The sequence below is a fragment of the Lygodium microphyllum genome, chromosome 5 (genome assembly GCF_053477565.2).
Source record: "Lygodium microphyllum isolate KBCC chromosome 5, Lygodium_microphyllum_v1.1.10, whole genome shotgun sequence".
NCBI lineage: Eukaryota > Viridiplantae > Streptophyta > Polypodiopsida > Schizaeales > Lygodiaceae > Lygodium > Lygodium microphyllum.
The window spans coordinates 163,797,801-163,824,814 of NC_141139.1; the positions used below are offsets into that span (position 1 = coordinate 163,797,801).

Here is a 27,014-nt window from a genome sequence, read left to right on the forward strand (position 1 = left end):
GCAACTACACTCCGCAGCAGAACGGAGTAGCTGAAAGGAAGAATAGGGTTCTGATGGAAGCTGCTAGGGCTATGATGAATGAAAAGCATATGCCACTTTACTATTGGGCAGAGGCTGTTATGACAGCCGTATACATTTTGAACAGGACTCCCACTGCAGGTATTCATGAGATGACACCGTTTGAGAAGCTGTATGGCTATAAGCCGGACGTAAGTCACATGAAAGTCTTTGGCTGTCTTACTTATGTGCATATTCCAGATGAGAAAAGGAAGAAGCTGGATCCCAAAGCGCATAAGTGTGTTTTCATTGGATATTCGCAGGAGAAAAAGGTATACAAATGCTATGATCCCTCTACCAAGGAGACTTTGGTAAGCAGGGATGTTATCTTTGATGAGATGGGCTCTTGGTATGTATCACCAGTTGCAATGCCAACGAATATGCCTCCCACTCATGTCTCTACAGTTGATTTAAGCAGAGCACTGCTATGACAGGACCTCATAGTCAGACAGTATCCCCATGGACAGGGAGATTGAGGAGCTCGCCGTCCACTGACACCAGTATGTCAATGAGGGGGAGACATGATGTCTTGGACGGCAAAGGAAAAGAGAAAGTTATTGAGGATGCATCTGGTATATTGACACCTGGCAGAATGACTTCTGGCTATGAGTCTAGTGATACTCTAGACAACGAACTTGGTATTCCGACTGTCTATACGCCTGGCACAAGGCAGAGCAGGTATATTCCGCCTCATGAGAGAGGGGAATCGAGTAGTGCGCCACAGCTTAGACGCTCGCAGAGGGTGAGATACCTTGTTGACAGGTTGACATACAGTGGCTACTCTGCAAAGCATTATGCTTACATGACAAAAGTGATGGAGGTCAAAGAACCAGGTACATATGCTAAAGCAGTGAAAGATGAGAATTGGTGTGTAGCCATGGATGAAGAAATGAATGCCTTGGCTGAAAATAAGACATGGGATTTAGTGCCACTGCCTGAAGGGAAAAAGACCATTGGCTGCAAATGGGTCTACAAAATCAAATGCAAGTCAAATGGCAGTGTGGAGAGATACAAACCCAAGCTGGTCACAAAGGGGTATGCCCAAGAATATGGACTTGATTATGAGGAAACATTCAGCCCTGTTGCCAAGATGGCAACCATTCGCACTGTGATTGCCTTGGCTGCTGCTAAAGGCTAGAAATTGCAGCAGATGGATGTTAAGGATGCATTTCTTAACGGTGACCTAGCAGAGGATGTTTATATGGTTCAGCCGGAAGGGTATGTTCACCCTGATTTTCAGCATTATGTATGCAGGCTAAAAAAGGCATTGTACGGGCTGAAGCAGGCTCCGAGAGCTTGGCATGCTAGGATCAGTAACTACTTGCAGAGATTGGGTTTTGCTGTTGGCAGGGCTGATCACAGCCTATTTACAAAGAAGACTGACAGTGGTTTAGTAGTGCTGGTCATATATGTTGATGATTTGATAATCACTGGTGATGATGACTTGGGCATACAGCATGTAATGAAGATGCTGAAATCTAAATTTGACATGAAAGACCTGGGAGAACTGAAGTATTTCTTGGGCATCGAGGTAGTTCCAACTGACAATAGGTTATGGCTGATGCAGAAGCACTATGCCATAGAGATGCTGAAGAAGTATGGCATGGCTGAATGCAAACCGTTGGATACACCTCTTGATCAGAATGTCAAGTTAGACATGAACACTGGGGCTGAAGTAAAGGATGTGACTATGTACAGGCAGATGGTTGGCAGCTTGATTTACTTGACCATCACTAGGCCTGACTTGAGCTATGTTGTAGGGCTCATAAGCCAGTTTATGCAGAAGCCTAGAAAGCCGCACTTGAATGCAGTTAGATGCATTATGAGATATGTTAAGTCCACTATAGAGTATAGGCTGTTCTATGTCAGAGATAAGCCCTTGATATTGATTGGATACACGGATGCAAATTGAACAGGTTGCTCATATGATCGTAGATCTACGAGTGGATATGCATTTGGATTTGGTAGCGGCATGATTAGCTGGAGCAGCAAGAAGCAGCCTACGGTTGCTTTGTCGAGTACTGAGGCAGAGTACAGGGGTGCTACATTGGCAGCATGTGAGATTTCATGGCTGCTCAAGCTTATGGCTGATTTGGACATACAGGTAGATGCTCCAGTGAAGTTACTATGTGATAATCTGAGTAGTGTACACCTGGCTATGAATCCAGTCTATCATGCCAGGACGAAACACATAGAGGTACACTACCATTTCATCAGAGAGATGGTTCTTACAGGACGAGTTGATCTTATGCATGTAAAGACAGATGAACAGGTTGCGGATATCTTTACCAAGTCCTTGGGTAAAGATAAGTTCTGTGGTTTTAGACAGCTGCTTGGAGTACAAATGCTGTCTTGAGCTTGAGGAGGAGTGTTAGAATATCAAGCTCCTTCATGTGTGTTTGACCGACATGAGCTGGACACAACTAGTCTGGCTAGATCAGTTAGGTACATTAAATAAGTCGGTTCTACTTCTGGTGTGAATGGTCTTTATGACCTTAAGTTGTGTATGCACTAAAGTGTGTGTTGAAGATATAATGAGATGAATGGAGAGAGGAAGCATGTAGCTTCACTCTGTGTTGCTCTCTATCTGCATCCCTGAAAGCTAATATTGGCTGCATTAAATGCAACCGACTGATGCAATCCGACTGTTGCCACGTGGCAACCTGCCACCTAGCACCTACCTGCCAATACAGGTAATGACTCTTAACATGATGGCCCTTCCTCTATTGCTTACAAGTGGTGGGGATGATGGCATCTCTCGCGACTCTCCAATGCCAAAGAGGAAGTGTAAGAGGGTGGATAGATGGGACAGCCGCGTCTCATCTATACATCTATACAGATGCACAAGATCCAAAGAGAGACTTCCCTGACACATCGATCGAAGTCTAGAAAATTCAAATCCTGGCACAAGTATTGACATCCAGGTTCATGATGGGCTATCTCGCAAAGAACAAGATTGGTCCCTAGTCATGAGCTCACATGAGAAGACATTTTGGCAATCTGACCAAATGCCGAGAATTCATGGTCACGTATGTTATAGAGGCACTTTTGACAAGATGTTCATGTATGCTACTGAGAGACATTGCGATATTTCTATCATGTTTTGCCTTTGCCAATTTGCAAGCAAGGTCCTGTATGGATCCCGAGCTTTTTCTCTCCCAATGATCAATCTATTTCCTAGCTTGCTCTATCCCAATGATCAATTTTTTTCCTAGCTTACTCTATCCCTCACTCTTGCCACTTTGTTAAAGCTTCTATAATGGAAACATGCTCTTCCTTGATTGGTTGAAGCTATTCCTTCTCGTGGATGAGTGTGGCTATGATCTTCTTAAGATCCTCCTACCCTTTGGTGGCTTCCTCCCACTGTTCTACCAGCTTGAGTGTCCTCTCTTTTAGTTGTTTTATTTCTTCCTCGTCCTGTTGCAATTGGACAATTTATTGATCTTGCTCAAGGTTTTTCTGAGGCACCTTGTTGGTGGCTTGCACACCCATTGCTTGAGTATCCATAGTTCTACTTGGTGGTTCTATGTTGTATGGTTTATGATTCATTATCATTGTACCATTGTATTGTATCAGATCACCCATGATCTGAGAGCGGGTGTTTGTAGATTTGTCAGCTCATGTGTAAGTTTATGCATGCTTTAGGGCTTGGCCATTATTTAGATTATTTTAGGCATTTTTTATGGTCTTCATATTGATCATATTTAGCATTTATTGTTGGCCGACCTAATCATGTTAAGGACATATTTTTGTCCTATTTATTCAAGCTTCTCCTCCTCAGTCAGTCATTCACCATCACACATGTGGATCTTTTGCTAGAGAGAGGAGCAAGTGTCGATGCCCACACAGCCAGTGACTCACTGTTGTATGCGACTGTCTCATATTGGATATTTGGATTCCATTTTCTAAGCATACATCTCAGTTCTCATCTGTATTGTGTTCTTCATTGTTCCTTCTTTCCTTTCTCTTTTGTCTTGTGTTCTGAAGTTTATTTCAAAACATGTTTATGCTTCCATTGTTGCATCCACTTTTGACAGTAAGAAGGAGCATTATTGTGCTATTGTTTGTCTATACATAATTTAAGGAAAGGCTGAACATTAACATCTTATGAAGTAAACTAGACTTGGAGGCTGAAGCACTAAATAATAAGAAAAGTGCCTTGATCGCTTAAAACTAGAGTTCTATAGACCTTAATATCTCTACACTAAACCATCTAGCAACCGACCAAACCTGCAAAACATATTGGTCATAGAGCAAATCCAATCCACAAAAAAAAATATCAAACTTAGAAATATTAACCAAAGTTATTTTGCAATCTCCTAACCCTAACTTTTTGCTGAAACAAAATGGTATATGCAATATAAAAAGGTGTTTACATCTTATCCCAATGCCAATAGTAAATAATTAGGTAGGTCCATTCCATTTTATGATGGGGTCTCAAAACCTTGGGCCTTCATTCCAATTTGCAGCTTGCCTCTCTTAGTGTTCTCTTTCTTCTTGCTATCATCAATAGCATATGAGAACACCACACTATGCTACCAATTAGCTTCCATCTATAATACCACAACAATACTACCCATTAGCTCCCATATATAATACTATCCCTAGGTTCACTATGTCTACAGGTAATCCAAAGTAGAGATTTTGCCTAGATGCTAACCAATGATGAGAAAGGAGTGACTCCACACAATTTTGCAAAAGCACACTTCTATTAGTATAAAATGATTGCTTGATACACTAGTTGTCTCTCCTTTATTTTTATAGTAGAATGGAGGGGAGGGCAAAAGATCTTCATACAATATCAATATCTAGAGATGGAGTGGTGGAGGACGTTTTCTCCAAATTGTTGCCAAAAAATCTTTGGGTCGGGAGCTTGCAATCGCGGGTCCAATCTACCTTCTCGCGGGGCAGTTCTTGAGGCAAGTCTAGGACTGGTCTGCGACAGTCCAAGAGGTCTCCAAAGAAAGTCGAGTTTGGAGAAAAGTAAAAAATTCTCTCTAGAGAAAAAATATGTCACTCAAGTACAAGACTAGAAGTTGTTGGGTGTAAAGGCCCTTCGCTACACTTCCCGTGTATATATTTTACTTGTACATGTGACCGCACTCTTGCGGGTGTAAATGTACCGTACCCTCACCCAACTCAAGTCTCTACTCTCTCTACACTCTCTACTGCTGAACACACTCCATTCTCGCTGCCCACACCACTTGGGCATTTTTGCATTCCTTCAAACTGGTATCAGAGCTTCAGCTAAGGTGTGCGCGCTTCCCGGAGCCTGTGCGAGACATCGCCAACGCTTCGCTCATGAGAAATCAGCAAGTACGTCATCTCTGCTGGTCAGGCGAGAGCACGCGCGAAATAGGCGGCAGTGCTGCAGGCTCGTTTTTGCTCAGTCTGTAACTAGACAGGTCAGGTGCAGCCATTCCAGGTCAGCACAGGTCAGGTAGTCATCTTTCCAGGTCACGTTTCTGTTCAGGACAGTTAGGCGACAGTGTTCAAGTCACGTTTTACACAGGCGACAGCTGGACAGATAGTCACCAGGTCAGAAACAGGTCAGCATGGACAGGCGACAGCTGACGTGGTCAGCGTGGACAGGCGGCAGTTCGTTTCTGATCAGCGTGATCAATCGATAGGTCACGACAGTCATTTTTGCAATTTTTTGTGACTTGTCACATTAAAACAGGCCCTGGTTCGCACGCGCAAGCACAGTTCTCAGATTTGTGTAGATTTGAGCCAGAAAATTTGAAGCTTTTCCAGATTTAGTGCTGTTCATGCATAATACAGACATCTGCGTCAAAATTGCAGACATTGTGCACGTATAAATTGGGGATTTCGCCAAATTTGGTGAAATTTTGCTCGTTTGAGTAAAATTTCTCAACATTGGACCCATAAAATTTGGGCCTTTTGCTGTATTGGTGAAATTTTGCTCAACTAAGTCAGATTGGTTGACATTCATGCACACTTGGACCCGGAAAATTTGGGGCTTTTGCAAAGTTCTATGAAATTTTGCTGAATTTGCCCGTTTTATGCTCTCGGGAACATGTATTAATGCAATTGGGGCAGATTTATTGCAGAAAATTTGGGGCTTTTCACATTAGTGATGTATTTTGAGCCGATTTGTGCTTTGACAATGGAATTACAGCAAATTCACTGCTAAGTGGGAGAAATTTGGACTTGGGATGTACCAAATGTTATGAAAAGGCAGCTTCTCTTGGTACATGTATTGCTGAATGCTCATTGTGCAGTGAAACAGTGGCACATACAGCACTCAGGTTATTGCATTTGGGCATTACGATGATGTATTATTGAAGTGGAAGCTGTCTTGTATGCATATGTATCAGATTTGCTTTGTGTATATGCTGTAATCAGCCCTTTGGACTGAAATTACAGCAAAATATCTGCTTCTTGGGCACACTTTGAAGTGCAAGTTTGTGTATTTGCTGTTATATACAGCAGCCTTGCTATTGGCTAATTGCATTCAGCATTCTATTGCAGAAATTTATTGCTGAAAAATGGCTGGAAGTGCATCCACTGCTGACACAAAGAATCTTTTTGAGATTCGCAAATTTGATGGCAATGGCTTTGATCTTTGGAAAGATCGTATGCAGGGTATCCTTTTTCTGAAGGATTGTGAAGATGCTTTGACAAAACAAAAACCTGCTGCTTTGTTAGATGAAGATTGGGCTAAAATGAATAAAAAGGCCATTACTTACATCAAAATGGCAGTTACTGATGATATCTTGGTTGATATCAAGGGACTCAACAGTGCATATGCAGTTTGGGAGAAACTCAAGGCTACGTATAAGAATACTACTCCTGTTAATCAGGTCCATCTCATGCGAAAGTTAGTCAACTTAAAGCTTGATGAGTCTAAGTCTGCCTCAGAGCATTTGGCTACATTTACAGGTATTTTGAGTCAGTTACAGGATGCAAGCTTGCCGGCTTTTGATCCTAAGCTAAAGGCTATCTTCTTGCTCATGACTTTGCCAAATTCATGGGAAGCATTGGTTGTGTCATTGAGCAACAACCCCAACTTGACATTTGATGGTGTACGTGGTTCTATCCTCAATGAGGAGATTAGACGCAAGTCTAGTGGGAAAAACAATGGATCAGCCTATAATGTTAGAGGACGGACTGAAAAGAAGTCAAATGCTGCAAATAAGCATAAAAATCGCAACAAAAGCAAAGAAAAACAGCAAGATGTCCCTTGCTATCAGTGTGGACGCAAAGTGCATAAAAAGCCCGATTGCAGGTACTATAAGAAGGAGCAAGAACGCAAGAAGCAGGCTAATGCAAAACGCAAAAAGAATGAGAAGGATAGCACCTCTACCCCTAAAGAAACAAAAAAGGCAAATATGGTATCTAGTGTTGTCATTGAGGAGATAGAAGAAGATAAAGATGCTGATTTGCTGGTTGCATCTTCAAATCCACATGCTATGACAGTGGAAGACATGTATATCACTAAAAGGGATGTGATAGATGCCTTGTTATCTGCTCATAATGGTTTGTCACAATCGTGGATTGTTGACAATGGTGCCTCATTTCATGTAACTCCATCTCTGGAGTGTTTTTCTACTTATGCAGCAGGGTAATCTTGGGAAAGTTTACCTAGGGAATAATCATGCATGTGATATTGAAGGAGTGGGCACCATACACCTAGCTCTTGAAAATGGCCAAGAATTGATTCTTCATGATGTTAGGTATGTACCTGGCATTAAGAAGAGCTTGCTTTCTGTTGGGCAGTTAGATAGCAGGGGTTACTACACTACCTTTGGTGGTGGAATGTGGAAAATACTGAAAGGATCTATGCTGGTCACTAGAGGTGGTAAAAAGGAAACTTTATATTATCTTCATTGCAAGGCACTTCCTGGAAAGTTTGTTGCAGTTGCAGAAGTACAGTCACACATGGAGCTATGGCATAAGCGTCTTGGACACATGAGCCAAAAGGGTTTGGATGCACTTTCTTCACTTCGAAGAGTTGAGGTGAAAAACTCAAAGCTTGACTTTTGTGATGACTGTGTCTTTGGAAAACATGTAAAGAGTTCATACTCTCATGGAGCCTCTAGGAAGACATGTATATTGGATTTAGTCCATTCCGATGTATGTACCATGCCAATAAAAACTCATAGTGGTCTTCATTATTTTGTGTCTTTTATTGATGACCACTCTAGAAAGCTATGGGTTTATTTGCTTAAGCAGAAAAGTGAGGCATTGGATGCTTTTAAAAGGTTTTATGCATTTGTTAGTACTCAAAAGGGCTTAAAACTGAAATGCATAAGAACAGATAATGGGGGAGAGTACATATCTAAACAATTTAATAGTTTTTTGATGAAAATGAGATTAAACGAGAGCTTACAGCCCCTTATAATCCGTCGTCTAATGGTGTGGCTAAGCGAATGAATCGCACTTTATGTGAGAAGATTCGATGCATGCTGTCCACAGCTAATCTCCCGCAATTGTTTTGGGGAGAGGCACTTAAAACCACGGTGCATATTTGCAACCGATCTCCACATCATGCACTTGATAGTGGCATCCCTGAAGAGGTTTGGTCTGGAAAACCTGCTTCATATGACCACTTAAGGGTTTTTGGCTGCAAATGCTATGTACATGTGCCTGTTGATAGCAGAACCAAACTTGACATGAAATCCCTCAGAGGCATTTTCATGGATTATGGAGATGATGGTGAAATGGGTTATAGAGTTTGGGTTCCAAGCATGAAAAAGGTGCTACGCAACCGAGATGTGGTATTTAATGAATCAAAGCTGCTGAAAAATGCCACATCTAGTGATGTAGACAAAAGGAAAGTGAAATTTCAGCATGATCAGCCACTTAAACAGCCATCAGCACACTGAAATTTCAGCTCCATTTGATGCTAGTTATGATAATCAGCGTGTCATTATTGAGCCAGATGCAAATGGGCAGCATAGGGATGCTGAAAATCAGTTTGGGCAACACAATCAGCATGCTGAACATCAATTACAGCAACCTGAAAATTTATTACCGCAACCTGAAAATGCAGTTCAGCAGCCAAATAATGAGGTCATAGACATTTCTTTGGATGTAGATCCATTGCCTGATAACACAGATCATTGGGTGAGAAGGTCTACACGTGTCAAGAGACCCATACAGAGGTTTGATCCCTCTTTGGACTGCATTTTACTCACGGATGAGGGTGAGCCTCTACATATAAAGAGGCATTGTCATGTGAGTTAAAGAAAAAGTGGGAGCAAGCTATGCAGGAAGAAATGAAGTCATTGTATCAGAATGATACTTGGGATTTGGTTTTATTGCCCAAAGATAGGAAAGCTATTCCTAATAAGTGGGTCTACAAAATCAAATGTGTGGATGGCAAACCCAAATACAAAGCAAGACTAGTAGCTAAGGGTTATACTCAGAAAGAGGGGATTGACTTTCAGGAAATTTTTTCACCTGTTGTCAAAATGACCACTCTTCGGGTATTGTTTGCTATTGTTGGATCTATGGATCTTGAACTTGATCAGATGGATGTTAGAACTGCATTCCTGCATGGTGATTTAGAAGAAGAGCCGTATATGAAACAGCCAGAGGGCTTTGTTATGCCAAGAAAGAAGCATTTGGTGTGCAAGCTTAAGAGAAGCTTGTATGGTTTAAAACAAGCTCCTAGACAGTGGTATAAGAAGTTTGATGCCTTCATGCTCTCACACGGGTTTAAAAGAAGCAATGCAGATCACTGCTTATACACAAAGAAGGCTGATGATGGAAGCCTTATTATCCTTGTGCTTTATGTGGATGATATGCTTATTGTTGGTAAGCATAAGAGCTAGGTTAATGCATTGAAAAGACAGCTGAATTCAGCCTTTTCCATGAAGGACTTGGGTGCAGCTGAACATATTTTGGGCATACGTGTGACGAGAGATAGAGAGCAGAAGCTCTTATTTCTCTCACAAGAAAAGTACATCAACAAAGTGCTTGATCGTTTCTCTATGACAAATGCTAAGTCACTTGGTATTCCATTACCACCATACCTTAAGCTTAGCAAAGGTGATTGCCCAAAAGATGACATGGCAGCCAACTCTATGAAGGGTGTTCCTTATGCTTCAGCTTGTGGATCACTCATGTATGCTATGGTTGCCACTAGACCTGACATTGCTCATGCAGTGGGAATTGTGAGCAAGTTTATGTCGAACCCTGGCAAAGCACATTGGGAGGCAATGAAATGCATCTTTCGATACCTTAAGGGCACACAAAGAAAATGTATTTGCTATGGAAAGGGTACATTAGATCTGCACGGATATTGTGATGCAGACATGACAGGTGACTTGGATAGTCGCAAGTCTACTAGTAGGTATATATTTACCTTGACTGTGTTAGCAGAGTATTTGTCAGCTCATGTGTGAGTCTGAGCTTGATCTGGGCTGGGCATTTTTTTTAGGTATTTTAGGTATTTTTCTGGTGTGGCATTTTGTGCCAGTGGAGCATTTTATGCACCAGTCGGCCAGCTTTAATGCTGTCCGACCAGCATTATTGCTCCCCACTTTTTCAGCCTATTTATACTCAGTGGCTCCTCCTTAGTCAGTCACTTCATCTTCACCATCTGCAGACTCTATGGAGAGAGGAGCCAGTGCCAGTGCCCACGCAGCCAGTGACTCACTGTTGTATGCGACTGTCTCGTGTTCAGATATATGGATTCCATTTCCCGTGCATACATCTGAGTTCTCATCTGTATCGTGTTCTTTTTTTTTCTCTTTTTGTCTTGTGTTTCAGCAGTTTATTTCAGCACATGTTTATGCTTCCACCGCTGCTCCACTTCTGACATGGTATCAGTTTTCAGGATTTGTGTTTCTGCTGTGTTTTCTTGCTGATTTCAGGACTGTTTTGTACCCCTGCTGATCAGACGACTGCTGTCGCAGCCAGGCGACCTGTTTTGGGGCTGTTTTCAGCCTGCGTTTTTTGCAGTTTTGCCATCGCCTGCTGCCTCCGCACCCTCTGCTGCCTACGCACCCTCTGCTGCCTGCGTTTTTCATCTGCAGCTGCTGGCGACAGTTTTCTACCTGTTTTTCTCCAGTTTACAGCCTGCGTTTTGCTGATTCAGCGTCTCTCGTGGCTGGGTGACTGTTCCTTTAGGCCGTTTTTGCTGTTTTTGGCAGTTTTTGACTGATTTTTTGACTTTCTGCAGCAGATTTTGTCTTCTATTGATCAGCTTTTGGGTTATATTGCATGTGAACTCTCATTTTCTGCAGTCTGTGCTTGTGTTTTGGTTGTGTTTCCTCTCTCTAAATTACATCTCTTCTCTACTTCTCTTCTTATCCTCTCCATATGGCTCCTCCGTGCACTTCCACTGATGATAAGTTACATGGACCTGATTATCTCACATGAAGTGCTGTCATGAAAGCTTGGTTTGTGCAGAAGCGACTATGGTACATCGTCTGTGGAGCTATTGCTCCTCCTCTCCGTCCTTTTCCTCTTCCTGAAGACTTTGATGAGGACAACCATGAGACATCCTTGAGATTACAGGGGCGGCTTCCAGCACATTATGGAGGTGAGGCTTATGTAGCTTCAGAGAGGGGTAACGGGAAGGCGAAGTCGAAGGCCCAGTGTTACCACTGTGGCAAGAAGGGACATTTGCGGAAGGACTGCAAGAAGTTAGCGGCTTCCAGGAAGAAGGAGCAGAAGACGACGCGGGATGTTGACTCTACCGATGAGTCCTCTCCTTCATCAAACTCCGACTCCGATCCTCCGACCAAGGTGAAGTCCAAGGTGCGGAAGGGATCCTCTTCTTTGGATCGCGGGAAGAGCTTGGTGGCCCCTTCCTCGGCTGCTTTCTAGTGGTGGTGATGAGGTCATCCCTCACGACTCTCTTGTGCCAGAGAGGGAGTGTGAGCGGGTGTTCAGATGGGGCAGTCGCGCCTCATCTATACATTTATACAGGTGCACAGGTTCCAGAGAGGGACATTCCTGACGCATCGACTTCAGTCTGGTGGTCTCCAATCCTGGAGCTGGGATTGACATCCAGGTTCATGCTGAGCTGGTTATCTGACAGAGCGGGAGGCTTTCGTCTGGAGCTCACATGAGGGGACACTTTGGCGGTCTGGCCAAAGGCGGGGAATCCATGGTCACCTATGTTCAGGGGCATTTTTGACAGGGTGGTCTTGTATGCTACTGCGAGACATTGATGATGGACACAGAGACATTCTATGATCTTCTCTATTTTCAGGTGTTTGGTACAATCGACATCGACATCAGGTTCTCTCCGAGGCACCTTGGTGGTGGCTTGATCACCCACTGCTTCGGTATCCATGGTTCTACTTGGTGGTTCTATGTTGTATAGTTTCTGATCCCTTTTCATTGTACTATTGTATTGTATCAGATCACTCATGATCTGAGAGAGGATGTTAGCAGAGTATTTGTCAGCTCATGTGTGAGTCTGAGCTTGATCTGGGCTGGGCATTTTTTTTAGGTATTTTAGGTATTTTTCTGGTGTGGCATTTTGTGCCAGTGGAGCATTTTATGCACCAGTCGGCCAGCTTTAATGCTGTCTGACCAGCATTATTGCTCCCCACTTTTTCAGCCTATTTATACTCAGTGGCTCCTCCTCAGTCAGTCACTTCATCTTCACCATCTGCAGACTCTGTGGAGAGAGGAGCCAGTGCCCACGCAGCCAGTGACTCACTGTTGTATGCGACTGTCTCGTGTTCAGATATATGGATTCCATTTCCCGTGCATACATCTGAGTTCTCATCTGTATCGTGTTCTTTTCTTTTCTCTTTTTGTCTTGTGTTTCAGCAGTTTATTTCAGCACATGTTTATGCTTCCACCGCTGCTCCACTTCTGACAGACTGGTGGGGCAGTTTCTTAGTGCTCTAGATTGCAAAAGATAGTAGCACTTTCTACCACTGAGGCTGAATTTATTTCAGCCACTGAAGCTTCGAAAGAAGCTGTTTGGCTTGGTCGCTTGGTCAAGGATTTTGGGCTGCCCACCAAAACACCTATACTTGGATGTGATAGCCAGAGTGCTATATGTCTGGTTAGGAATGCCATGTTTCATACACGTACTAAACATATTGATGTACGGTACCACTTTATCAAGCAAGTTCTGGATGATGGTCTAGTCACACTGACTAAGATCAAAACACAAGATAACCCTGCAGATGCTCTCACAAAAAATCTTGCAAAGGCTCAACATGAGCATTGCATTCGACTAGTGGGAGTTAGTTAAAGGTTTGCTCATGACCTTTAAGTGGGAGGTTGTTGGGTGTAAAGGCCCTTCGCTACACTTCCCGTGTATATATTTTACTTGTACATGTGACCGCACTCTTGCGGGTGTAAATGTACCGTACCCTAAAACATAAATACATTCTTTCATTCTTTGTGTGTGCCACATTGGTACACACCCAACTCAAGTCTCTACTCTCTCTGCACTCTCTACTGCTGAACACACTCCATTCTGGCTGCGCACACCACTTGGGCATTTTCGCATTCCTTCAGAAGTAACCTAATCACTATCTTGTAAATGAGAAAAGATTGGTCATATGCCATAAACTGAGTACAACTCAAACACTTGTTGCTATATACAAGTGTGAAATACAACTCAAAACTTTTGACAAAAGAGCTTAAGTGTAGTGTTCCCATGCAATGTACAACAAGGTGTAGCGATGCTCTCCACAATGCCTCTATACTGTAGATGCAATTATAGATACTACCAATTAGCTCCCATCTATAATAGTGTCCCTATGTTCACTATGCCTACAAGTAATCCAAAGTAGATATTTTGCCTAGATATTAACCAATGATGGGAAAGGAATGACTCACTTGAAAATCCTCACATCAGGACCCAAGCTACAACCCCCCATGTTGCAACCATGGTCTCTACTGTGCCATAATAAACCATCCTAAGGGCTCTCCTACATACCTCCTAGGCTCTAGGACAATCCCACATGCATTGTCTATAAGTCTCCTCACCACATCTCACACATGCCATTGGAGCCCTAGCATATCTAAGACATGCACCAATTTCTAAGCTCTTATGGACTAAAAGCCATAGAAAGCAGAATATCTTCCTAGGCCTAAATTATACATCACATATTTTTCCTTCGCATCCTTGTCTCAAAAAGAATGTTGCTTCACCATTCATTCAAGACTCTCGATTCCTGTATGCTTGCAAGTTTAATAGTTGACACATGGCCTTTTAAGAACCTTGGATGGAGATGACTTTTGCTAAGAGGCAATAAGCTCAACATTTCAGCCACATATATACTATCATTGCGATTAACTAGTTTCATGCTAAAGATTCCAGGCTCGTACACCTTACTACTAGTGGAATGTCCATGCTACCTTGTTTGTACACTCTTTGCTATGTATCTATATCGTATACATAGTGCAGATTTGATCTTAGACAACTCTATAAGTGGTCATCAATCCCTTACTTATGCAAGCCAAATAAGCACTAGAACATTGGGATCCTCCTCCTCAGTGATCTTGCTAGGAGGAAGATCAACCAAGTGTTTGTGCAGGCAAGAGCCCAAACTTTCAAAGACATGCCATGTGAACATACATGTCCAACTAAGTGATTCACCCTACAAGCCTTAGACCCAAGACCTCACAATTATAAGTTGATTGTGTATTAATGGTGCAGCATTCCTAAGTGTTTCCGTAAATCATATTATTTGTAGTCCTTGGCTTGTGACTATACATGACAATCTTGGTGCCTGGCCAGATTGTTTACAATTTGCTTAAAAGCAACATTGTCTCTAACCAAGTCTGCCTCAACATCGCAAGCTAACAAAGCATACAATTTTCTCAACTCTGTTGTACATGTTGCAAGTTTGAAGTATGATTGGCCCATATCATACATGTGTGCAACCAGTCATACAAGTATAATTTGAATATTGCGACTAGCTCAGAGTGCTAATCATTGGCCCCCGCATCTGTCGAAAATGACATCAAATTTGTCTGCCCATCTGATACTTAATGAGCCATCCAACTGTACCACCCTTAGGCACTTGTGAAAACCTGCAGTCATCATCCTTTGCTCCGTTATTGATCAATCCCACGTTTCTTAATTCCATCTACATCATCTACTGCAAAGGGACCAGCGTAATCTTATCCGCATATGCAAAAAGAAGAGCGTGTCTCGACTGACTTACCCTGATACCATGGCCATTATCGGAGATTTGGATGAGCTTCAGGCCTCCATCTTTGACAGTGATGGAGATGGAGGTGGATCCTGCATCAAGGCTGTTTTCGACAAGCTCTTTGAGTGCGGAAGCGGGCCGCTGGATGACTTCGCCAGCTGCTATGCGATTGATGACCGATTCCTCCAGGCGACGGATTGGCCGAGGAGCGGTGTGCCGGTGAGGGCTTGAGCTGCCGGCAGGTGCATCCTGATCTTCTTCTTCTTCGTTGTATGCCTCCATCTTCTCTCGCAAGCCCTGCGCTCGCATGCGAGGCTTATGTGAGAGAGATGGCGGGAATACACATTAACGAGTCATATTCATATAATATATTATCGTAACCCCCGCCTATTGAAATAAGCATTACAAGAGAATTTTAGTGTTTTTAAGGCTTGTGGCTTGTTAATATATTATCATAACGCCTGCCTATTGAAATAAGCATTACAATAGAATTTTAGTGTTTTTAAGGCTTGTTACACTACACTTCCCCGGCCAGTGGCAAAAGAACGAGAACGTGGGCGTATTTACAATTTGATTGCATCTACACTTCACAACTCATGGACAAATTTGGGTAGCAAAGACGGGCTAGCGTCCACGCCCAAGCCGAAACATGATTGATCTTTTTTATTAAAATGACGAAAAAGTCTAACAAGGATTGAACCCAAGCCAATGACTTGCAACTCGAATCATCTAACTAGTGGGCCAACCACAAATTTGCAACAATAATGGCCGTGTTTAGTGTGTATCGTTTTGTTGGACACTTTTGCTATTACCCCTGCCATCCAAGGCAATGTGTAACCAACCTAAATATGAAATAGTGATAATTGTATCTTAGAGGCTAAAATAGAGGTTGGGAGTGTAGCTCGACTAACAAGAGCTCACTATTATGAGTGTGGGTGCATGCATTCGATTCTTGTCTCCCATAAAATCAACCTATCTTCATCTACTAAAAAGGAAATAAAATTGCATTACAAAAATATATATGTATATCCTAAAATAACAAAAATTTTCAAAATAACGAGTAATCTAGTCAATGAACATTAGGCACTCTACACCTAGATTCTCCCAGTGTAGTGCTCAATGTCAGTGCTTCACACCAAGGTTCAAATGTGCATGTTTCATGTGGCAAGATACTAACATTACATTAATTTGGCAACCCATAAACTATATAGAGAGTTACTTCTTTTTCTACTTCCTCACACACACATCTAGCTATCAACCATTAGAAACAAAACCATAGATTTTGTAAAATTTACCAAAAAATTATCCATAGTATTTGATTGCAATATGTTTATCAACTTATATATTTCTACCATAAGAATGAAATATCATATTTTATATGTTCTATATTTGTTTAGAGGGGAAGCATTAAGGATTTGGAACTTATTCCCACTCCTTGATGATTATTAGTTTGAAACTTGCTTTGCACATGTGACAAGGTTTTAATATATAAATATTTTTAAAACGATGACAAAGACCGTGTTACTAATAAAATATTTTTACAATAGTGTCAAAGACTGTGTTACTAATAAAATATCATTTTCAACATATTAAAGCTTTTGATAGTTGCAAATTTTTATAGGCCATCCTCCTACCCATGGTTGAAATAAATTGCAAACTAATATTCAGATTCCACATATCATGGAAACTCGTAGGTTTTCATACCAATTATGAACCTCATTCGAAACATGGCCTCAATGGATACAAGTACTTAGTATGTGCTTAAGGTTTATGTAGAGGTCAGTTCAAGGGGTCCAACACTTGGGGTTAGAATCGATGGGGGAAGGAAGCTAGGGTTGTTGGATGGGATAGCTAGGTCTAAGAGAGGGATTACCATTTTGGGGAGAGCTAGGGTTCAGGGCTGGTTTGGCATTTCTAAGGCCATGGGATCGTGATTTGAGTTTTAATGGCATTTTAGGGGCTATAGGAACATGACTTGAGTTTTACTATCACATGGGAGGAGGCATCAAAACTTACAAAGATTAGTCTTTTGAGGTGGGGAGTTAAGCTTGGTGGAGAGTCACACACACACACACACACACACACACACACACACATACAATAATAAGTAATAATTATGTGTATGTGCATACATGCATACACACAATGTATATACATGTGTATGTGTGTGTACATGTGTGTTATAAACACATTATAAATATGTTAATTTTTTATATAATATATAATATTTACATTAGTTTAACCTCGATGCACTATACAAATCGAAGCATAAATACTCTATAATACATATCATTCACGTGAATGGTTATGAAACACATACTAAGATTGAACGAATCTATATCATAGATTTCAAGATAGGTGGTGCTATGATCATTGAATGAGAAGCGAAGGATAATGAGAATATTGGTTCAAAAAGAGAGATAACCAAACAATACTTAATGAAAGCTTCATACAAAAAGGCCTAGATGCTCAATTATAATAATATGTATCATAAAGAATAAGTGGATAGTTATGAAGAGACGGGCATTAGCTGCATGCTCAAAATGAAGTTGATACTAAGGAATTATAATATAAGTGTGGATTGATGGATTAGGCTTTACAGAGAGACAATGGTAGACAGATAAACAGAGGGACTTACTCAATGGATTAGTTCTTGGGTAGAGATGGGGTGTTTAGTGCTAGAAAAAGTGCCACTTGCAAATATGCAAAGCTCCTACAACCATCTTCTTACTTTTCCACAAAGGATCCTACCCAACCAAGACCACTAGCATCCCTATAGATAATTAGGGGTTTTCTAGTAGTTAGTTGGAGTGAAGGTAGATCTTGGATTATGCACTTAAGCCCTTGCATAGCAAGGCTTTGAGGCAAACCCCACTAGAAATTGTTCGTTTAGAGCAAGGGATAGAGAAGAGAAGTATATTGGATCATGTAAGACATAGATTTGCTAATCCAATATAAATAGTAAAGCACTATTAGAGTTGGATTACAGAATGCAAGGTAACTAGAAAGGCTTTTAAGGCTTTAAGAACATGATCTTGTAGCACAATTTTGCCATTAGTAATTTGCAAGATTAAAAAATCCATGGTAACGGTGAAGAGGTTGAAATTGAAAGAGGAGAGAACTATGTTTGCCTCTTCAATTCAAGAAAGGAAGAGTTGAAAGTGCTTGATGTATTGCTCCATTGTGTCAAAAAAGACTAATAAGTCATTGATTTACACAAGGACAAAAGGTAGTTAGTAAAAGTAGAATCAAATTATTCATTGTTAAAATATGCAGGATCTAGAGCATGGAAGATGCAAAAGCTATGGAGGTTGAAAGAGAAAAAAGAAACTCATGAAAACATTGACCCTAACAATGACAAATTATTACACAAGTGAATTAGGTTCCAAGATTGAGACTTGGACTCATAAACACAATCTTGTGTATTGACAGTGACATGACACTTTACTGGAAAGAAAAGAGTACTATCATTGCATTAGAAAAAGAGTGCAAGTACAATGCTTTATAGGAATTGAGTGGTAGTACTTTCTCCTATTGTGCATATGGGATTCCGGTCCTGAGTCCTCTTTGCTCCTTACAAAGGGACTGAAGTAGGTGTGATTGTAAATATCTCAACACCCCTCAATCACAACCAAAAGTACAAAGTGTGTAGAGGCTTTAGTGAAAGCAACACCTGCAAAGTGTGGGCACACCATAAACATGGCACAACTCTAGAGGCTATTGCAAAAGAGGCTAAGTGTGGGTATCAAAAACATGATGGACATCTAGAGGTTGTAGCAGGGGCCTCACAAAGTGTATAGAGGCTACAATACATGGCTAACTGAGGAGTTTACAAGTTTATGTCTAAGGCATTAGGGCTAGGAAATGAAAAGCTTAAAAAGTCTATCTGAATAAAAGAATTGATGAGGTTTGTCATTCTCCTAGTGGTCTTCTTCTTCTTCTTCTTCTTCTTCTTCTTTTGTTCTATTTTCTTCTTCTTCTTTGACTGCAACTAGATAGGCCTTTTGGGACCTTTTTCTGAAGTGGCAAAACTTCTCGGTGTGTCCGGTCCTTTTGCAGAAGTCACAAAAGAGCTTATCCCTCTTGCCTTTGTACATGTTGCCAACATATAATGCATGTTCATCTCTAGAGGTGCTTGGTTCTTTCTTAGTTTTTAGCTTATTTTCCTCCTCTAATAGTGATGTCTGGATATCAACAAGTTCAAGATTTGGCATGTTGATTAAAGTTGTTGATACAATATTATATTTAGGAGGCAAACTCTTAAGTAGAACACCGATGCAGACATCTTCTTCCATTTTAATGTTGATTTCTGCAAGTTGGGTTAGAAGTCCTTCCATCTAATTTAGATGTGTGGCAATTGATGTGCTCGACTTCATTTCAAGCCTAAAAAACTCAATCAGGAGACCATACTTTGACGATTTAGACTGTGCACCGAACAAAACGTGAAGTCTCTTCCATGTCTCTTGTGAGGTCTCACAGTTATCCACATGGTGGATATAGATGTCGTCTAGCTCCAATTTGATAATGGCCTGAGCCTTATCATCATTCTTTTGCCAAGTGACAGCAAGATCCGCATCACAAGGCTTCTTTTCTTTTCCAGTGGTAATGGCCCAGAGGCCCTTCTTCATCAGGATGAGTTTGATGTGGGTCTGCCATGTATGAAACCCGAATCCTTTGAAATGGGCAGTTGGAGAGTCTTTGCCCATGTTAGATTTGTAGGAACAACAACAAATCAGCTTCAAACTTATCAGATTTAAGTAGCAGAAGAGTTGATTGAGATGTGTCAAAAGACACGAGTGTTTAGATCACTAAAATGTGTGTCAATAGACACTACTAGATAGTTTTTAAAGGGCTTATAATTGATGACAAGCCACTTTTTGCCCCATTTTTGTTCACTATGCTTGTTGACATAGAAAGCATGATGAGCTAGAGTAGAGAAAGTTAGTTCAATAATACCTATATGTAGTAACTCCTAGATTTCTTATTGGCATAATGCCATGTCTTTAGCCTTCATACCCAGATGGGATCCTTTAGCAGGAATAGAATCATCCTTCATAGGGAGAGTAACATTTGTGTAGAAAGTGAAGGACACCATATGTTTAAGTATATCAATACCAATAATAAGATCAAAGCATAAGCCAAGCATCGGTTGCATCTTAATAGGGAGTTTTATATCCCCAAGGTAAAGCCAAGTCTTGACTTTGGGGGTAATAGGGATTTTTAAATTATTCGAGAGCTCTACTATGAGAGGAGCCATTTGTTGCCAACTTGCATGAGGAAACAATTCTTATAGGTAACAATCATTGTAGAGCCTCTATCAAGAAGGGCATCAACAAATATCTTGAAGTGTCTAGAATGTTTGAGAATCATAGACACAGTTGGGATCGAGGAATGTGGGTTTTCAATGTATTGATTTTGAGAGAGGGAAGGGATGCTTTGCCCTTTTCTTTGCCTTTAGCGGTGGCTAGTATGGGCTCCTACTAAATGAAAGTATGTAGGGTAAAAGGGTCTTCTTTATACTACTACAAATTCTAATGTAGTAAAGTCACTAATGATTAGAGGGCAACAATGACTTGCTTGATTTCCAAGGTAAATTTTTGGAGATCAAATCCAATAATTTGGAGCTATTTTTGACTTAGCATAGTTGTAGAAGATCGTGATATAGTCATCTTATTTAGAATCAGGGAGAGAAACAAATTTCCTATTTTGAGAGTAGTCCTACTTAAAGTTCCAAGACTGCTTTGTGGTTTTGGCTTATTATAGGGTGTTTGTAGTAATTCTTCATGTATTTTTTTTCTTTGTTGCCTTCTATTTTGCTAGCCTTTAGAGAAAAAATAAGTATGGTCAACATTGGACAATGTAACAAATTCTTCTGATGATTGTTGGAGAATGACGAGTGTTCTGATGATAGTCAAATCTTTTCTTGGAGAATGATATTGATATACCTTATCCAAAGAAGAAAGAGAAGAAACCACAACCCCATTCGGGCCGAGAGAAATGGTGAGCATTGCGATTATATTTGTCAAGGAAAGAAAAATATTCACAATCTTCTTATTCATAATCTAAATCAGTATCCTTGGAGTGAGAAATAGGCCATTTAGATTTGTGCACTCGATGAGCATTAAGTTTCTTTTAGCAAAGAGGGCATTGGTTTGGTGGTGAGAGCTTATGCAAATATAATATTTAACCTTTCCCTTTTTCTTGGAGAGACTCCTGGTGGGTTGACTTCTTCTTATTTTGAGAAGAATGTCATTTATAATGGGCATAATAATGTCGACAAGAGCAATAACTATATATTTGGTATCCAATATCTATTGGAGATAAAGGCACACGTGTCTAACTACTCATGTATTCATTACATTGACAATACCCACACACCTATAAACTACAAGTGACACACGCCTATCACTATCACTTCATTCTGTATTCTTTCAATGACATTTGAATAAGGGAAGGCCAGTCACACATTGTGATTGTTGGAGTTTTCACATATGCTGTCTCTCTCTCTTACTTTCTTGCTCCATCCATTATAGCTCTTGCTTCTACTTGTGTTAGCTAGGCCTTGTTGAGTCCTTTTGAGCTAATATTTCGGATTTGTCACATTGACCTTGGTTGTGGTTACATGCCTTGGTTACTTCAATGGCTTACACAGTCATGGGCTTGAAGAATCTATTGGGTTGTATGGTCTTGTGGCTTATGCTTAATGTATCTTGGATACTTAGATGTCATGTACTTGATGTTTTAAGCTTGCATTGCTCATTTGGCATTTGATTTTGTTCTAATGGGTTATGTTTATATGCTTTTGGGTTATGCATTGAGCTTTGGTCCAGTGGGTTATGCATTTGCAGCTCTCCTCTCTTTACCTTGAGATCTCCTATGTACATGATGTCTATTCCTACCTCATATATAGTTACAAACACATTGCAGTTGTGATAGTCTTTTGTGTCGGTTTTTCCTAGTCTTTCTTCCTTGGTTACTTACACTTGGTTGTTGGCATATTGTTTCAGTTTATTATAGTAGCAAATTGTTTTAGTTTTATGCATTATACTATTTGAGGACACTCGCTTGGATTTGATAGTTATTTGATTACAGTTAGTGGTGGATAGCTCATCCTTCTGGCAGTTTCTCTTACTCGGCCCTTGATTTGGCTATGTTTTTGGGGCTATTTTGTTGTCATTTGCAGCAACCTATTTGTCTTGGATTGTGCTTTCATCTCTTGCATTATGATTGGTGGACCAAACGATAATGCTATCTTTAACATTAAGAAGTTGGATGGCACAAATTAAAACTTTTAAAAGGCATAAATCTGGCAGGTTCTAATGCAAAAATGGTAGATTAAGCCATTGCTACATGAGGATATAAAGCTCAAATGCTTTTATGCAGAGGATTGGGCTGAATTGGGTGAGTTAAATCTACAAGTATTTTGTCACTCTCCAATCAAGTCTACTATAGTATCGTCTCTAAATGGCACACTACGTGGGAGTTATGGGATAAGATTCGCAATGTTTATGATAGACAGAGCTTTGCTTCTCAAATGTATTGGCTGAAGCAAGTCTAAACCTTTGTATGAAGGAGGGGATTTCCATGTCCGCTCACTTGAATGAGTTTCATTCTATTTAGTTACTTGTCTTCATAAGGAATTGAATTTAAGGATAATCTTCCTCCCTTATTCTTATTGGTTACATTGCTTAAGTCATGGGACACATTTTGTACTACTATGTATGGAAATATACCTATTGATGGGTTGAAATTGCAAAATATAGAGGGTGTGCTCTTGAATGAAGAGGCTAATAGAATGAATATCAATACTTCCCACACCTTTCATGCTTTGACAATGAGAGGCAATAAGGGTAGTGAAGGGAGTGAGCTCGGAGTGAAAACATGGGAGCAAAAGCAAGAGCTATAGTGAAACGAGAGAGAGAGAGAGAGAGAGAGAGAGAGAGAGAGAGAGAGAGAGAGAGAGAAGATATGGAAACTCCAACAACCATAATGTGTGACAGGTCTTTCTTTTATTAAAATGTCACTGAAAGAATAAAGAATGAAGTGACATTGATGGGCGGCCACCACCTCAATGTGTAGGTATGTGGGCATTGTGAGTATAGTAATACACAGTCACCTTTATCTCCCTACAACCTTCCACTTAAAGGCAAATGTTCCCTTAGTGAAGATAAAATAATAATAAAAGCGAGATGTACATAAGTATAATAAGATGAGAAAAGACGTCATCTCATCCAACAACCATCAACTTTTGAAGGAAGGTAAAATGCTCCATTGAGAGACTTTTCGTGAGTTGATCTACAAGATTTTGGTTAGTTGAGATCTTGACAAGGTCAATAAACTTGTCCTGAATGACCTATTTGATGAAGTGGCAATGCACCTTAATATGTTTCGTCTTTTCATGGAAAATCGAATTCTTAGCTAAACGGACATCACTCATATACTTCGAATGCAATGTAGGGACCACATCAGTAATAGCGAGGTTTATCACTAGACAGCCTAACTAGGGAACCTCATTGCAAGCCTCATTATGGCGCTGCAATATACTCGGCCTCGATAGTAGAGGGGGTTGTGCATTTCTACACCTTGAACATCTAAGAAACAGCACCCTAGCAAATGTAAAGACATAGCCGAAGTTGGATTTCCTACTATCTATATGTCGTGCATAATCAAAGTCAATACACCCCATGACTTGTATTCTAGCCACCATAATATATGCTATATATTGTGCCTTTGGGTACTACACGATACCCTTGACGGCATCCTAATGTCGTCTGCCTAGTGTAGCCATATAGCGTACTACAACTCTTACTACAGATGCTATATTAGGACAAATAGATAACATGGCATGCATCAAACTGCCCACGATGGATGCGTAAGGTATCTTAGCCATCTTATCCTTCTGCTCGCAAATGGTCAGCCTAACTAACCTTTACATGAGAAGGTAGAAGAGAGCAAATAAGCTTACCATCCTATATATGAAATTGCTCAAGGACTTTTTGGATATACTCATTTTGTGATGACAGATAAAGAAGCCCCTTACAGTGATCACGCATGATGTGCATCTCAAGAATATGCGAGATATATCTCATGTCCTTTATCTCAAGCTCTTCTTGAGCTGAGTTTTTAAGGCATCCAACTCATCATGAGCTCTCTTAGCGCAATAAGCATATCATCTCAAAGCTCTTCTTGAGCTAAGTTTTCGAGGCATCCAACTCATCATGAGCTCTCTCAGCAAATAAGCATATCATCCACATAGAGTATCAAAATCATAAGGTTACCATCATGAGCGTTCTTTATGTGTAAACAAGGATCCATAGCATTATGGTACTATCCCTATGAATGTATAAAAGCATAAAACTTGTGGTACCATTCCCTAGGTACTTGCTTAAGGCCGTAAAGGCTCTTTCTCAAACTTATACTAGGTGTTCTCTACCTTTTTCTTCAAAGCCCTTAGGTTGTTGCATATAGAATCTCATCATGCAAGTCCCTATGTAGAAAATCCATATTTACATCCATTTGATAAACGTCCATAGATCTAACTGAGCAACCAATGCTAGTATTAAGTGTAGGGTCGTCATTTTGATTGCAAGAGAAAAGACTTCATTGAAGTCATTGTTCAAAATCAGAGACAGAGACAAAGTAACAGTGTAGAGCAGTGTGCTCTCACTCACTTCATTATCCATTCTCACACATAACTAAAGTGAATAGTACAATTTAAGGTCTCAAGGACCATTCACACCAAAGACAACTAAGTCCTAAAACACCGACTTATTCAATGTCCGCATAGTGTGGTACCGCTGGACATTCTAAGTGTCGGGTACAATCATAACTGAAGACAGATAGATGAGCTTGAAATCTAACACTTCCCCTCAAGCTCAAGTTAGCCTCTGGACACCAAGCAACTATCTAAAAACACTGAACTTATCTTTACCCAGAGACTTGGTAAAGATATTTGCAACCTGCTCATCAGTCTTCACATGCATGAGATCAACTCTCCCTGCAAGAACCATCTCTCTGATGAAGTGGTAGTGTACATCTATGTGTTTTGTCCTGGCATGGTATACTGAATTCATAGCCATGAGTACACTACTCAAATTATCACATAACAAGGTCATTGGAGCATCCACCTGAATATCCAAATCATCCATAAGCTTGAGCAGCCATGTAATCTCACATGCTGCCAATGCAACACCCATGTACTCTACCTAAGTACTCGATAAAGCAATCGAAGGCTACTTCTTGTTGCTCCAACTGATCATGCCGCTACCAAACTCGAAAGCATAGCCACTAGTAGATCTACGATCATATGAGCATCTTGCCCAATCTGCATCCGTATATATCAAATCAGTTTTAAGGGCTTATCTTTGACATAGAATAGGCCATAATCTACAGTGGACTTAACATATCTCATAATGCGTCTAACTGTATCCAAATGCGGCTTTCTTGGCTTCTGCATAAACTGGCTTATGAGCCCTACAACATAGCTCAAGTCAGGCCTAGTGATAGTCAAGTAAATCAGACTGCCAACCATCTGCATGCACATAGTCACATCCTCTACTTCAGCCCAAGTGCTCATGTCTAGCTTAATGTTCTAATCAATAGGTATATCTGATGGTTTGCATTCAGCCATGCCATACTTCTTCAGCATTTCCATGGCATAGTGCTTCTGCATCAGCCATAAACCATTTTCAGCTAGAACTATCTCAATGCCCAAGAAATACTTAAGTTCTCCTAGGTCCTTCATGTCAAATTCAAATTTCAGCATCTTCATTACATACTGTATGCCCAAGTCATCATCACCAGTGATTATCAAATCATCAACATATATGACCAGTACTACCAAGCCACTATTAGTCTTTTTTGTAAATAGGCTGTGATCAACCCTACCAACAGCAAATCCCAAGCTCTACAAGTAGTTACTGATCCTTGCATGCCAGGCTCTCGGAGCCTACTTTAGCTCGTACAATGCCTTTTTCAACCTGCATACATAATGTTGAAAATTAGGGTGTATATACCCTTCCGGCTGAACCATGTAGACATCCTCTGCCAAGTCACCGTTAAGAAAGGCATTCTTCACGTCCATCTGCTGCAATTTCTAGCCTCTAGCAGCAGCCAAAGCAATCATAGTGCGTATGGTTGCCATCTTGGCAACATGGCTGAATGTTTCCTCGTAATCAAGTCCATACTATTGGGCATACCCCTTAGCAACCAACCTGGCTTTGTACCTTTCAACACTGCCATCCGATTTGCATTTGATCTTGTAGACCCATTTGCAACCAATGGTCTTTTTCCCTTCAGGCAGTGGCACAAGATCCCATGTCTTATTTTCAGCCAAGACATTCATTTCTTCATCCATAGCTGCACACTAGTTCTCATCTTTCACTGCTTCAGAATATGTACCTGGTTCTTTGATCTCCATCACTTTTGTAATGTAAGCATAATGCTTTGCAGAGTAGCCATTGTACATCAACCTGTCAATAGGATATCTGACTCTCTACGATCATCTAGGCTATGGTGCGCTGCTTGATTTTCCTCTCTCATGAGGCAAAATGTACCTGCTCTGCCTCGTGCCAGGTGTATAGACAGTCAGAATACCAAGTTCATTGTCTAAAGTGTCAGCATACTCATATCCAAAAGTCATTCTACCAGGTGTCATCATACCAAATGCATCCTTAGTAGCTTTTCTTTTCATTTGCTATCCAAGACATCATATCTGCCCCTCACTAACATACTGGTGTTAGTGGACAGTGAGCTCCTCAATCTCCTTGTCCATGGGGATATTGTTTGACCACTAGGACCTGTCATAACAGTGCTCTGTTTTGCGAATCAACTGTAGATACATGAGTGAAA

At 40.8% G+C, this 27,014-nt stretch overlaps 1 protein-coding gene across 2 annotated transcripts in view; it reads right to left on the reverse strand.

Moving 5' to 3' along the window:
• MLH1 (MUTL-homolog 1) overlaps positions 1-15,526 on the reverse strand; it is a 171,877-nt gene extending 156,351 nt beyond the window's left edge. Inside the window, exon 1 of one of the 2 annotated variants that reach the window (XM_087678631.1) lies at positions 15,177-15,524. In XM_087678631.1, coding sequence (XP_087534757.1) covers positions 15,177-15,473 — 297 coding nt within the window. In that variant the 5' untranslated portion in view covers positions 15,474-15,524. Of the gene's footprint in view, positions 1-15,176 lie in introns of both variants that reach the window. The other variant, XM_087678632.1, reaches the window with a different exon arrangement.
• Positions 15,527-27,014: the final 11,488 nt, after the last annotated feature.